At 49.8% G+C, this 14347-nt stretch overlaps 1 protein-coding gene across 1 annotated transcript in view; it reads right to left on the minus strand.

Moving 5' to 3' along the window:
* Positions 1–3261: 3261 nt before the first annotated feature.
* The window catches only part of GLI3 (GLI family zinc finger 3), a 265844-nt gene continuing 254758 nt past the window's right edge, over positions 3262–14347 (minus strand). The window contains 3 exon segments of the mRNA XM_032484273.1: positions 3262–5724; positions 6607–6934; positions 11214–11504. Coding sequence (XP_032340164.1) covers positions 3395–5724; positions 6607–6934; positions 11214–11504 — 2949 coding nt within the window. The 3' untranslated portion in view covers positions 3262–3394.

The raw sequence follows: 14347 nt of genomic DNA on the forward strand, positions 1-14347 counted from the left end.
AACTAGAAATTAAATGAACAACCTACTAAACATTTCAGTACAAAGAGGGTTTTTTTTATTGACATCATAAGAAACACCGTTCGTTCTCTTTGTTACAAAAAAGACTAAGTGGTTCTGAAAGCAAATGTAGAGTCCGTGGGTGGCGGGGTCGCGGCCCTGGGCTTGAGGTGGGCGCGGGGGCATCGCATGGGCTGCGGGCTGATCCGAGGAAGACCCGGGGCCGGCCACGTCCAAACACTATGCCTACAATACTTAAATGTATTTACATGTGTTTCTCTTAAAAAATGGATTACACATTTTATTTTTTAAAAAATCTAAAAAAGGTGAAAAAACTGAACTCGTATTTTATCTTACACGTTTGCAGGATACACAACAGTAACTCGTCAGAAGAGGACATCCTCTTATCAGTTTCAGACAACACGGGAAGCCCGGTGACAAGACAGCTCAGACTCCGCTACCATCGTCCTGTGCTCTCGACCTGGGGAGCGCACGGCCCCCAGCCCTGATCGGGCGACACCAACTGGTCCCTCGCTTTGACAAGATTAACATAAAATAAGGCACATACATCGCAAGAATCAAAACTTTGTAATTCGAGAGGGAGAGGGTGAGCGAATGTGTGAGGAGCAGGGACAGTCTAGTTAGTTATTTAGAAAAAAAAACAACCCAATGGATTGACAAGTAAAGACATGTTTCACACAGACGTTAAACAGGGGTACCGTGTATGAGCCTCCATCAAAAACTAGAAAGGGACACTGGTGAGTGGGTGTCATCTCCCTAAACGCAAGGGTTAGAGAGATGGGGAGAAGGCTGGAGGCTGGTCCCATCCTGGGAGATGCCAAGTCTACAGAGATCTCTGTCCACACGGGACACTCCTCAGTGGCCCCAAAAGACCTTTCTTCCACTAACATCACAACCAGTCATCAGACTCTTGGAAAGGACACTTTTTTCTTCCCTCCCATCCTCTCTTCCATCATTTTGAGATTTCCCTTTGAGAGAAGCCAAATATTGAGCTGAAGTGGGAGTGTCTCCTGCACCCCTAAAGGCAGGAGCAAGGAAGACAATTATGAAAAGAAAAATATAGGGGGTGACCTGGAGAATCACCGGAAACCAAAGGGAGGCACCAGATGACAACGGTGCTCATCCCTGGAGCCATCCATCTTTCCGGGGTGGGGGGCAAAGGTGAGATGGGAAATTCTGGTCATTGAGAAATGCAGGTCACATCCAGGAATGCTACTGGGGCAAGGACTCAGATGGAGGAGGCCAGGGATTGGGCCAAGTCACAAGAGCATGCATGCCAAGGTAAGACCAGGACCTGGAAAGCATTTTGAGATCATGGAAGAAGGAAGTTCAGGGAATGGATGACTGATTCTGTGATGGGATCATGACCTGTTTGAGGAAGACAGAAAAAGCCTTGATTTTCCACTGACAAGTGGCAGAGACTCAACTCGACCAGCTCCGATCACTCCTTGCCTTTTGATTTGGGGCTCTGTTCCAAAGCGGATGCATCCTTTGATTTAAAAGAAAGTGCAGCATGGGGGGTGGGGGTGGGGATGGAAGGAGAACCTCAGCCTCCCTCTGCTTTCATCTAGTTGAAAGCAAACCCAACTGTCTCAGCCACAAAGTCCCAACGGGCGATTTTACCTCCGCACTGACAGTCTTGGTCCAAACGAGAGAACATAAACATGAGAAAAATGGCTGGTCCTAATATCCTCTCTCCTATCTAATATTTTATTTGATTTTTGTCTCAGACTGATTTAAATGGCAAGAATCAAGAGACAAAAAGTCACATCCTAGACTCACGAACTGCTATGGACAAATCCAACTCCAGGGTCAACGGGACAGAATACAGCAGGTAGTCTGAGGTGGCGATGTTTTAGTTGAATAGTTGACATATTTTTAAAAGTAAAAGGCTGTTTAATCCACATACTCTGTGCACACATAGTATGTCTTTTATGTGTAGCAACTGCACACGGGGAGTAGCTGCACTTGTTAAATCTTGGAGTGTTTTAATGCAAAACAAAAGTCCAGATTAAGTCCGCATGAAGGACAAAGTGTATGGAACATTTAATTTCTTAAAAGGATGCATCATATGATAAAGTGTTAAAAAAAAAAAAAGGTATTTACACAGCTTCCTCCCTAATGCTCTCTGATACTAAAATTATTGAAACAATTTATTCCAAATATCTTTGTATGTGAGTTTTTTTCTTCCACAGCTAAGACTGATAAATCCCCTAAAATAGGGCACTTAGAATAGAAATATTCCTTCACCATAGTGGAATTAATAGACGTTAATGACGTAGCCGGCTGTGGGATTTAATTACCTATGTGCTCAGAACCTATAATCAATCCTCAGTTATCTGTAATAATGGGAGGGGGAAAGAGATGGAACTAAGTAAGAAATAGAGCAAACCCACAAATATTCCCCAAACTAATTCCACTGAATAGCTGGGATCTACAATCTGCCTAACTTCTTGCCAGAACGGATGAAAAGTAACCACGTGTCACCCAGTGCCCCTCCCCTCTCTCCCGGGAGCTTGGAACAGCACTGACGTCCAGGAAGAGTGAGAGGAGGCAGAGTGGGTAACTGAGGACTGACCATACGGACGGATCCACCCAAAGCACCTTTGTGAACAGGAGGAAAATTTTCAACCCCAACTGTGAGCAAAGCATTTCATCTGCAAGAGCCCTCAGTGTCCACCTGTGTGTGACTGTCTCAAGTATGCCCTGAACTGAACTGGGGGCGAGGGGGCATGCCAAAAATCTGTCATCTCTGCTACGGTGCACCCACAAAAGACCTTCAAACTCACTATCCGTATTCTGATTCTTGTGCCCAATGTGGGAATTGAAAAAGCAAACAAAACAGAACAAAAAAACCCCGAAACACAAAAACAAACGTTGCGCGTACGGAAAGGAAACTTTGAAAAGCTGGAGATGTAACCCCTCGGCCACAAGCACAGCAACTCCCATCTCCTTTGAGTAACAGGGAAACATGTCAACTCCTTTAATGTGACCTCTCTTCGAAAAGAAAGAGCATGCACGTCACACATTTACACTGGTTTACTAAAAAAAAGGGGGCGGGGGCTTACAGTTTTTTTTTTTTTTTAAAAAGAGGGCATTTCGAGTCTAACAATACTGATTCAAAAACTGAAATGGAAGACAGTTTCTCCCTAGAATACTTTAGGGTTTTTCAGAGTCCTTTTCCATAAAAGGAATATACTTGAAACACATCCCAGTCAGGTGAGATGAGATTGCTAACATACATACAGAACTAAAAAACAACAAAAAAAAAAAAACAAACAAAAAACAACCAAAAAACAAAAACAAAAACCCAGGTCAATTTCATCTTTTAAACGCCTAAAGGTCACGTCTCTTGGCAGTCCATTCTCCCTACCACCTACTGCATAACTGCCAGGAATTTGCTTTCCTCCGCGAGGGAGGTCAGCAGCGAGCTCATGTCCCCGATGGCCATGTTGGTGGTGCTCACGGACAGCGGGAGGGACGCTCGTGGTGTCGTGAGGCGGGAGGAGCTATGAGAGAGGTTCTGAATGATGCTCGGGCTCAGGGCTCCCGACATCAGGCTGGCGTGGTCCGCGTCGTCGATGATAGCGTCAAAGTCAATCTGCACCCCTTCCAGGTCATGGCTGTCGAGGCTGTCAACTGTGCTGGTCACCTGGTTAGCACCTGGGGAAAGTAATTCCGAGTTTTCGGCGCTGGCCCCCTGGAGCAGGCAGTTGGCTTCCGAAATGGAGAAGGAACCAGTCTTCATGTCTTGCTGACTGAAGCCAACGGTTTGGTCATAGAACTGACCAGAGTAACTCTGCATGTTGGGACAGAGCTGATGGGCTTGCCCTGGCATCTCCATCTTGATGCCGTTCACCCTGCAGGTCTGACTTGTGTCACTGAGCTGTCCCGGCTGCAGAGCCAGGCCGCCCCTCGGCCCAGCCTGGCGCCGGCCGCCCCCGTAGCCGGCCCACGGCTGGTAGCCCCTGACCGCGGCCAAGCCTGGTGGCTGGCCGCTGACGCCGGGAGGCCCTGGCGGGCTGCTCTCCAGGCCCTGGTAGTTGTGGATGTGTGAGGTAGCACTACCCTGCCCTAGCATGTGCTGCCCGGGGCGGCTGGCCCCCTGGTGGTGCACGCTGTCGACCAGAAGCTGATGAGCCAGGTACCCCTGTCCCACTGGGTCTTGGGTGGGCACCCCGCTCACCGTGCTGCCAGCTGGCTCACTGGGCGCCCCGGGCAGGCCAAAATCAGCCTGGCTCCCGCTCCCTTGCACGGGGGCGCTTTTCAGCTTTGCCGCCTGAAGCCCGGCCCCGCAGGCCGCATCCAGCGAGCTGGGGACGCCGGGCTGCCTGGTCAGGCAGTTCCCGTACTGCTGGGCCTTGTAGGTCTGTTCGTGGAAGGCGGCTCCGTTGGGGCCAACCCCGCCGCTGTGGCTCACCAAGTGCTCCGTGCCACCGAAGGGGCCGTCGTGCTCCCCGAGGGTCGGATACCCTCCCGTGGGGCCGGCCCCACCCCTCAAGGGATTCTGTGGGTGGACGCCCGGGTGGCTGTATATCCCGAAGCCTCGGGCCGGCTGCCCCGCGGGCCGCTGGCCGCACTTCAGCTTGGAGGAGGACAGGTCGGCGCTGCCCGAGCTGACTTCGTTCCACTGAATGGGCAGGTCGGACTTGCTGGCATCAGGGCAGGGCGGCTCCAGCCCGCGGTACTGCTGGTTGGCGTGGCCGGCGGGCAGCCCGAGCGGGTCAAAGTCGCCGGGCCCGGTCCCCAGGCCGAGCCCGTGGGGCACTTTGCTGTCATCGGAGACGGCACTCGGGAAGGGGTGCTCGTACCCTGCCTGGTGCTGGGAATTCAAATACTGCACCACGTCATCGGGCAGGAGGTCCTCATCGGGCAGGTTCACGTCGGGGTCCATGGTCAGGGACTCCAGAGTGACGTTCTCAGTAATGCTCGGGGGACAGGGCGACGAGTGGAAGTGGCGGGGCGGGCCCCCCTCGGGCCGGGTGTAGTTCTGCAGCACGAGGTTCCGCTTTTCCAGGGACGGAGGCAAGGCCGGAGGGTTGAAGCTGTTAAGGCTGCTGAACCGCTGCACCCGGGGCAGGGAGAGGCTCTCGGAGGCCGTCCGCACCGGGTCGCTGGCCCTTCTCAGGCCGTTGCCCGGCGCGTCCTGGGGCAGCAGGGGCCGCCGGCCGTAACCGTGACCGTGCGCCCCGCCGTCGCTGCATCGCCGGGGCGGGTGCACGGGCGGCAGCGTCCCCGCGGGCTCCCTGCCGTCGCCCAGCAGGGCCATGCGGGTCTTGAGGCTCATCCTCTCCATGTTGGGCAGCGGGGTGGGCGGCGGGCCGCCCGTGGCGGCCGCGTACTTGGCCTTCAGGCGGTACTGCTGGGCGGGCGTGAGGCTGAGCAGGCTGGGCAGGCCGTCGCCCTGACTGGCCTCGCTGGAGCGGCGCGAGGCGTCGGTGGAGATGGGGTCGTACGAGTCGGCCACGCTCACGTTCTGGGGCCGCCCCTCGGCCTGGGACGCCTCGCTGGAGCGGCGGCTGGAGAAGCAGGGGGAGATGCCGGAGGAGCGGCGGCTGCTCAGGTAGGCGGAGCTGATGGTGCTGGTGGAGCTGTCCCTCCGGTTGAGCATGTTCAGCATGGTGATGTCCACGCCGGAAAGGTCGCTTCTGCTGGGGAGAAGGGGCGTGGGCCCGCCCAAACTGCAGCTGGTACCCGGCTGCGTGCCTGCGGGGAGAGAGGCGTTCATTCCGGGATGGCTTACCACAGGCGTGGACCAGCAGTGACTATGCTCCATTTCTCTGGGTCCCGCCTTGCCTGCCTCCACCCTGAAGCGCCAAAGCACGCAGGTGGAGTCAGGGGATGGGTGAGGCTGGGTGCCAATAAAACTTTATTGATATAGCAGGTGGCAGGCTGTATGTGGCTGACCCCTGGCTTAAACAAAATAGTAACAACTAACTCCCTGGGTGAGTTAAGCTCCTTCACAGGTGTAGTGCAAGGGCCAAATGGAAACTCCAGGGAAGTATACGTATGGTGCTGGAGTTACAGGAAGTCCAGGGGCCAGAAGTGTTCTCGGAGTCTCGTTTCCACACTCGGGGGCTGCCTGTGACATCCCACAAAGGTGTCACGCACCTGATTTGGTGGTGGGGACGTTTACCCTCAGGATACGCTCCAGGTGTGGAGTGTAAGCTCAGAAGCAAAGGAAAACTGCCAATGGGAAAGGCTGCCAGCCTTTCACTGAACTGAGCCAACGTCAGTCAGAGTGGTCGGTTTCCTCCTGGTTGCAGACTGGAAACCAGTGACAGGTGCCAACCACAGATGCCTCTGCCACTGGGATTTCCGCACCCTGGCCTCAGAGTTATGATTTCACCATCAGAATATGCCATGCACAGTCTTACTTTTTGTTTCACTACTACCCTCTTACTGCCTGCTTTCAAAATATGAACTCTCCAGAAAGGCAACACGAATATGTTTGGTTCCAGCATCATTTCAGGACCGGTGGGGAAACTAGCAAACAAAAACCCAAGGGCCCGGGTCCTGTCCGTGCCTCTGGCTGCATCTGAAAGAAGAGAAAAGCCTGCGCAGACACGAGGTCTGGCTGGAACTCACCATTTCCTATGAGAGGAGAGACCGCAGGGGCTTTGGGGGGTGGAATGGGGTTCAGTCGCGGAAGCATTCCGTTCACTTGTTTGAGCCTTTCTAGCTTGACGTGCTCCATCCATTTGGTCCCTGCCGGGCTCCTCCGGACTTGCAAAGCGAGGGCTGTGGTTGCAGTGGAAATGGTCGAGTCCATGACTGGGGTTTCATCGATGGCACTGAGGTCGCCCACACCACCTCCGTCGGTCAGAGGAAGCTCGAGCCCACTGTTGGAATAGTTGCTGATGGGGGACTGTTGGCTGCTGCATGAAGACTGACCACCAGGGCTTGGCTGAGATGTCTGTGGGGTCAAGGGCGAAGGAAAGAAACGTCACCCGAACGATGAAGACAAGGTGGCCGATGCTGAGGGATCACACAGACTCTCGGGGAGGTGGGGGTGATGAGAAGAACTGTGTTCTGGTGAATGGAGGTGGCCTCCCTGGACTGCAGTGACAAGTGGACCAGCAGTGGATGTGCAGTGGGGGGCAGTGGGCAGCAGGGAGTGCCAGATGTGGTGTAACAGCCATGGACCCCCCCCCCCCAGATGCCAACTCTGCAAACACACCTCGTCGGTTCCCAGCCCACCTCCTCCATGACTTTATTCTTTGGGCAAATTCCATAGCCACTCTCAACCTCAGTTTTCTTATCCAAGAAATGGGGACCATGTATTTCTCCTAGGGGTTGTTGTAGGGCTTTGATTTGAAGCCCCCAGAGCACACAAAGTTCAAAAAGCCCTGGATAATGGTCACTAATTGGCTTGGAGAGCATTAGCAGTTATAATAACTGCTTTAGTCTTTGGAATATAAATGTGGTCCAGAAGCACACATGACCCCGCTTCCAACCAGCCCCTCTAAATCATTCAGGGCTGATTCCCCAAGCTGTGGCAACCCTTCCCACTTCTTTCTACATCTTCTTGCTTTGTAGAATTCCAAGCAGGGTGTAGGTAAAGGCAGTGGAAACTGCAGTCACTTGGCTTTTGCTATAGCCAGAGGGGAGTCACCAGGGAAGTGCAGACATCTTCCCAGCCTCTTCATGTGCACCTTGCATTTCACTAGGAGAATCAGGCCGTGCTCCCTAACCCCGCCCAGGTGGGCTGGGTAAGGCAATTCTGCGACTCAATGGGAGCTTAATCTAGTCCACTGGTTCTCAGTCAGGGAAAAGACCCCCTCCAGGGGCCCCTGGCAATAGGGACTGGAAAGCTCACTGTCCTCCCGTCTGGGAGAACTGGAGAAAGTGGCCTGCGCTGAGCAGTCCACACAACCTGGAACGCGTCCATCTAAAATCCCAGTGGTGCCCTGGTGGATTAACAGTCTGAGCCTTTTCGTACAGATAAGAAAAGTGATGTTCAGAGAAGTTCAGTGGCTGCCCAAAGTCACAAAGTGAAAGGTGTGACAGCCTCGACTCCCAGCTCAGCCCCACTCTGATTCCTCTGCGGCACCCTCTCGAGTGCTACCTAAAAACTGGAGCCTGATAGCAGCCCAAGAGCAGGGAGCAGTAAGTGCACACCTGGAGCCACAGAGCTGCCGGGAAGGGGTCTGGGCACAGGTCTTTCCCCCAGAACCCGTTACACTGTTTCTGTGGCCAAGGGACATACACTCAAGCAAATGGACACTTTCTAAGCGAGTGCCACATGGTACACTAAGGGTGTCCTGGGCAACCAAGCAGAGAAAAATAAGATACACAAATTTGATCGTTAACGCATGAAAGCTTCCTCAAGGTTTTACTTCTGCAGAGTCCCATAAGGCCATATCACCTGCTCCTTCCCAAGGTCCTTAGATCATCCAGGGCTTTCAAGATGTCTTGGACTCTCGGACTGTCAAATCAGCACGTGTGTTTGTATATGTCCACACGAACCTGCAGACTTATGCTTCCCCAGGGCCCGGAGGAAGGCCTTACAAATGCACTTACAGTTAGAAAATGCTTAAAGGACCACAGGCATTTCAATACAGATTAAATTGCCAACAACAAATGCATCCAGATATTCCTCAAAGAGGGTGGTGCACGTCTGGTCCAAGAATAAATTTACGCTCGTCAATACAATAATTAAATGGTCTTTGAGAGCATCTGCTTGGTCGGCCGGAGTGTGATGTGTCATGAAAACCTAGACAGATAGAACGATGAACTTCACCATCTAACTCCACATTTCCACATGCTGAATGTTCAAAACACACTGCTTCTAGGTTGGAAACACAGCTGAGTGATGTTCACTACCAAAGATACCACAAAGGACAGAAACGAAAGAAAAATGAAACCAATAAACATTAAGTGGTTAAAATGAACACAAAACAGAACCAAAGCAGCACAGAAGGCAAAATTCCCTCACCTTATTACCCACTGTCCTTAGGAAGTGAGAACAAGACATTTAGGAGCATGACACAGAAGAGATGTTGGATTAATAAGAAAAGAGAAGAAAGAATTTAATTTATAGCATGACGATCAAATCAAAGACAAGCTTTTAAAGTAAGAATATTCAGACTGGAAATCCCGTGTGCATTCGTAAATGTCTATGAAGGTATCAACTGATACTTACGTGTGTGTATATATACATAAAACAGCCTCCCGAGGAAGCCTGACTGATTTTCAACCTCACTGAGCCTCAGTTTCCACACCTCTAAATTACAGTCAGGCCTCCGCCTCTGTGATCTCTTTCCAGCCCTTTATTTCTATGATTTAATTACTTATAAAACGCTTCACATCTACAAATTTTATTTTTAAATAACGGATGTTTGGGGGGGGGGAGTAGATAAGGTTTTGGTTTTTTTGGTTCTTTTTTTTTCTTCAAGTGTAGTCGGTTTACAAGGTTGTGTCAATTGCTGGTGTACAGCATACTGTTTCAGTCCTACGTATACAATACATCTGTTTACTTTCATAGTCTTTTTCATTCTAGGTTACTAAGTTCTCTTGAGTTAGGGATGTATATTAAACGTGCAAGAGACTCTCGGCTGTTAGGATGTCCTAAGAACACAAATCACTCAATGACACAATCAAAGAGACCACAAATTCACTTTCCTAGTTTCATTAAACACTTGAGGGTAAACTGTTGAATCTTTTGCACAATTATTATACAGGGGGACTTTATTTTAGGAAAATGATACATGCTCCTGAAAAACAAAATTATAGATGAACAAAGTATAGTGATCAGTCATAACCCATATATAAAGTTTTACTTTTGTTTTAAAGCAAAACCCTAACCCTAACCCTAACCCTAACCCTAACTGTAGTCCTAACCCTTTTAAAAAGCAAAGTACAGCTACCCACTGGGAAATAATGATAAATCTGGATAGTTTGTTTGCATTACTTTTGGCTAGACTTAATATCACTTTCTAAGACTGTTAAGAGTTTAATGACAAACTCAGTAAGTCATTAAAATTCAATGAAGTCATTAAATTCCACTCCGATGCTTCTGAAACTGTCTGTGCCTTAGTTCCTGCCCACACGTCCTGCCCCACAGTGACATCACTCAGGAATTCACAAGCTGTCCATCCAGTTGCTGGACTTCCCTAATTTTAAGCAAATACTTCCTTACACTGAGTAGAAATCTGCCTGCCTGATCATTTCCACGCATCTCGAAGTCTAAGCACGTGCCCTCGACCTGGTACGTTTCTCCTGCATCCAGAGAACTGAGAGACTAGAACCCAAAACGCAGAGCTGGCTCCACGATCGATCTGCCAAATACACATGTACGCAATCTCCTCTGACGGCTCCTCTTTTCATTTTCCTTGCTGTCTCTGGGGGAAATTTCAGATGTTTTATTACGCACGTGCCTAACACAAAATCACCAAGTGAAGCTGGAAAGAAGCTGCAACTGGAGCCTGTATCCTGTGCATCATCAAACCCTGAGATGTTTGCCGATGACGTCTTTCAAACCCCTCCCGTGTGCTCCACCTCCTTGGTTCAGGCCCCACTGCAGATATGGTTTCCAGGCTCTCATCCACTCTCTAGGCTGGCACGGGAGTTGTCTTTTCTGAAGATCTAAACGATCCCTTTCTGTCTTTTTATTCTGGCACATTCCCCATGGCTCAGGCTTGGCAGCGCCGGGTCCTGCTCCGCAGCGCTCGCTCCATCCCTTCTCTGAGCGCTGACCCTGGCGGCCACCTCTCCTCGCATCCCGAGGGCACTGGCGGCTAGCTCCCCTCTGAATGCTCCCACACAGACCTGTGTTAATAAAGCCCCATCACGCTGAGTTGTGCTTGCCTATCCCACTGGACTGGAAACCCCTAAAGATTAGAGACCATGGCCGATTTATCCCGGCATCATCAGGGCAAAGGAATCAGAAAGACATGTTTCCAGAAAGCCTGAATAGACAGGGGGATGGCTGTGTCTGTCTACCTGCTACCAGGCTTCCAGACTGACTTTCAAAACCGACTGGGAAACCCCTTGGCTTTTCTGAGCTGAGCCCTGTGGCGGGTACAGGTCAGCGCTGGGGAAGCAACCCAGGTCAGTGAGCGCCGGCCTCCTTCAGTCAGACAGAGCGGTGCAGTGAGGACGGGGCCGTGCCGCCCCTCCCTGTGCCACCCCGGTCCCTCTACTAAAGACGCGGGACAGCTCTGGGAAAACCGGAAGGAAAGTGAGTGACATACCATAGGCCTCTCCGCCTTGACGGTTTTCACTTGGAGGCATTCTTCCCGCTTTGAGGTAGTGTTGCTGAGGTCCTTCTGCTCCCCGAGGGCTCCCTGAGTCTGCCGGCCGGGTGACCGGGGCTGTGAGTGGCCCCCGGAGTCCCGCGGGGGCGGGGGCCGGGGGTGCACGTCCCCACGCTGCTTCTTGGTGACGTGCGCCTCTGGGCCGTGCACGGTCTTCACGTGTTTCCGGAGGGAGCTGGGGTCGGTGTAGCGCTTGGTGCAGCCGGGGATCTTGCACACGTACGGTTTCTGCCAAACGCCGTGAGAACAGACCATTGTCAAAGTGATTATCCCCAGCCCGCGTCTTCTGTGGTTACTCATTGTATTTTTAGTTCTTTCAAAGCACGTTCACAAGGCTTTGAGGTGTTCAAGACCCTCTAAATGGTATGAAAGTTTAATACAGACCATTAGAACATTGTTCAGGGCTCATGGAATCTAGCTGAAATACGTTATTATTTTAGAGCGTGCTGAGGGAGCACTAAGAACGTGTAAATCGCGTTTATGTTCTTGGAATCATTTATCCTGTGAGCACGAAGAGGTATCACGGCATCAGAGGGGCGCACAATAGATATCTGATGATAAAGATGGTGAAGAGGATGAGGATGGTGATGGTAACAGGAGAAGGCTTAAAGGATGCCCATCACTTAATGAGAAGAATGGGGGAGCTTGTGTAAAGAAACTTCCTATGAATGTCCTGGTTCTCAGACCTCACACCACTCTACCTCCTTTGAAAACGTGCTCTCTACACATCAGCATAATTAAAAAACTACCTACAGCCGACCCTATGTTAGATATCACTCAGTATGTTCCTCTGGGTTGTATTACAACTGCGTGGGGATGTTGAGGGCTCAGAATATCCAGAACCTTTCTTTTTTCCCTCTCTCTCTTTTTTTTTTTTTAATTGAAGTACAGTCAGTTTACAATGTTGCATCAGTTTCTAGTGTACAGCAAAATGATTTAATCGTACATGTACATACATATATTCCTTTTCATATTCTTGTCCATTATAGGTTACTACAAGGTATTGAATATAGTTCCCTGTGCTCTACATAGAACCTTGCTGTCTATCTATTTTATACACAGTAGGGTGTGTCTGCAAATCTCGAACTCCCAATTTCTCCCTTCCCACTCCCTTTCCCCTGGTAATCATGTTTGTTTTCTGTGTCTGTGAGTCTGTTTCTGTTTCTGATCTGCAAAGCTGGAAGCCCTGTTAAGAGTGTCCACGAGTGCTCACTCGTAAACTGACGAGGGCTGATGGATGTTGTCCTGGAGACGAGGATTCCTGGACTGGGCTCTGCTCCTGAGGACTCAGGTCTATAAATGATTTCATGCTAATTTCATTTGCTACCTGGGTCAGTGATTAAGCTACAGATACAGTCATAAAAGTTTATACGGACCCTTATAGCTGAATATTTACTCAGATCACAGAACTGCTGGCATCGTGTTCATGACCAACATCCGAACTGTGGTTTTGTTTATTTAGCTTGAAATACATTCATGGATATGCTTATACAAATATATATTTCTATCTATGTATCCCAGAAGATGAGCTATTAAGTAAACAATCATCATAAAAAGCATGATTAATGTAATGCATCTATTGTATTAAAAAAAAAGACTCCTTTCTTACAGATCTATGCTTTTTCACTAAAAGCCCGAGAATGAACTGAGTGCTACCGAAAATGATGAAATGCCCTAATGTGGTGAAGTGAAGATCCCGAAGATTATCCTGAGAGACTTCACCTCCAAATATGAGATTCTTCCGGGTAGAATTGATTCCCATTAACTATGAATTACGTCTGTTCCAGAGCTTATGTGATTTGCCGCATATATATGTGATGAAATGAGCACCTCAAATTCTACGCATTAGGGACAGAAGAATGATCGTGCTATTACCACACAGCGTCCGGCATCAGCCCGGGCTGGCCGACTGCGCTGATGCGACAGGCTGTTCCGCCGGCGGGCAGACGGGGAGGTATGGGGCAGGGAGAGGGGTGGCAAAGCCAGGCCAGCATGACATTTTGAAGAGCTCCTCTTCCCGTTAAGACATGCACGTGTATAGTATGGGTTAGCTTGAAAACAAGGACACAGCTAGTCTACCTACTCATTTCATCAGCTCCTGCATTTCCAGGACCGAAAGCACATCCAAGGACACGTGTGCCCTTGCATGTGGACATATATACCATCCACTTACAAAAATCCCCACGACCACAGGGGCAGGAAACTTACATTTCACAAACAAAACTTAGTTACGTAGCTTGGTCCCCCTAGTTTTGTCATGATCGATGATGGAAATGAAATATAACTGTAGGTGAAGATAAATGGTGTCAGGATTCTGAGTTACCCCCATGTGCTGTCCTGGACAGTCGTTTTGGAATGGTTGTTGCCTTTTTGACCCTGAACTGAAAGGTATCTTGTGAAAGCAGGTGATACTTATTCTAGGTGACTTTGTAGAATTTATACAAATGCATCTTCCAATAAACATTTAATGATCCCTACTATATGTGAGACTCCGTGAGCACAAAGTTTCCTACGACAGGATTAAATCTCAAGGAATATAAAAGACGGTAGGAAAAATAAGACAGCATGAATTATCTACTATACAAAGTGTGAGTGCTCCAGAAAGATGTGGACAGAGAGGGACATTTTTCTCACTGGGGTGACAGTGGGAGGCATCCGTTGTTAAATTTCTCTATCTGGGTATAACGCCCAGCTCATGAGGTCACAGTATGGGCTAAAGAAGGTCATGTACAGCATGTCAATGCTTACCAAGATGTATGTGGGGCACAAAATAATTGCTTAATAAATAGAGTTTGATTAGGAAGAGACACTGGATCCTGAAAGATGAACAAGGTTCTGAGGGATAAAAATGAGGGCAAGAGCATGCAAAAAAAAAAAGTATTCAGAGCAGAGGCCCAGTGGCAGGAGAGCTTCTGCATGAAAGCATGGTGGTTCAAGCATAGGCTTTCTGGAAGGTTCCATGCATGGTCACAAGGGTGAGGGGTCCAGGGAATGGGGAAAGGGGAGGCTTGGGTCTGGTGAGAGCAGATACAAGCCTGAGGGATCTAAACTTTTCTACAGGAAAGAGGGGG

Source organism: Camelus ferus, chromosome 7 (assembly GCF_009834535.1).
Source record: "Camelus ferus isolate YT-003-E chromosome 7, BCGSAC_Cfer_1.0, whole genome shotgun sequence".
Taxonomy (NCBI): domain Eukaryota; kingdom Metazoa; phylum Chordata; class Mammalia; order Artiodactyla; family Camelidae; genus Camelus; species Camelus ferus.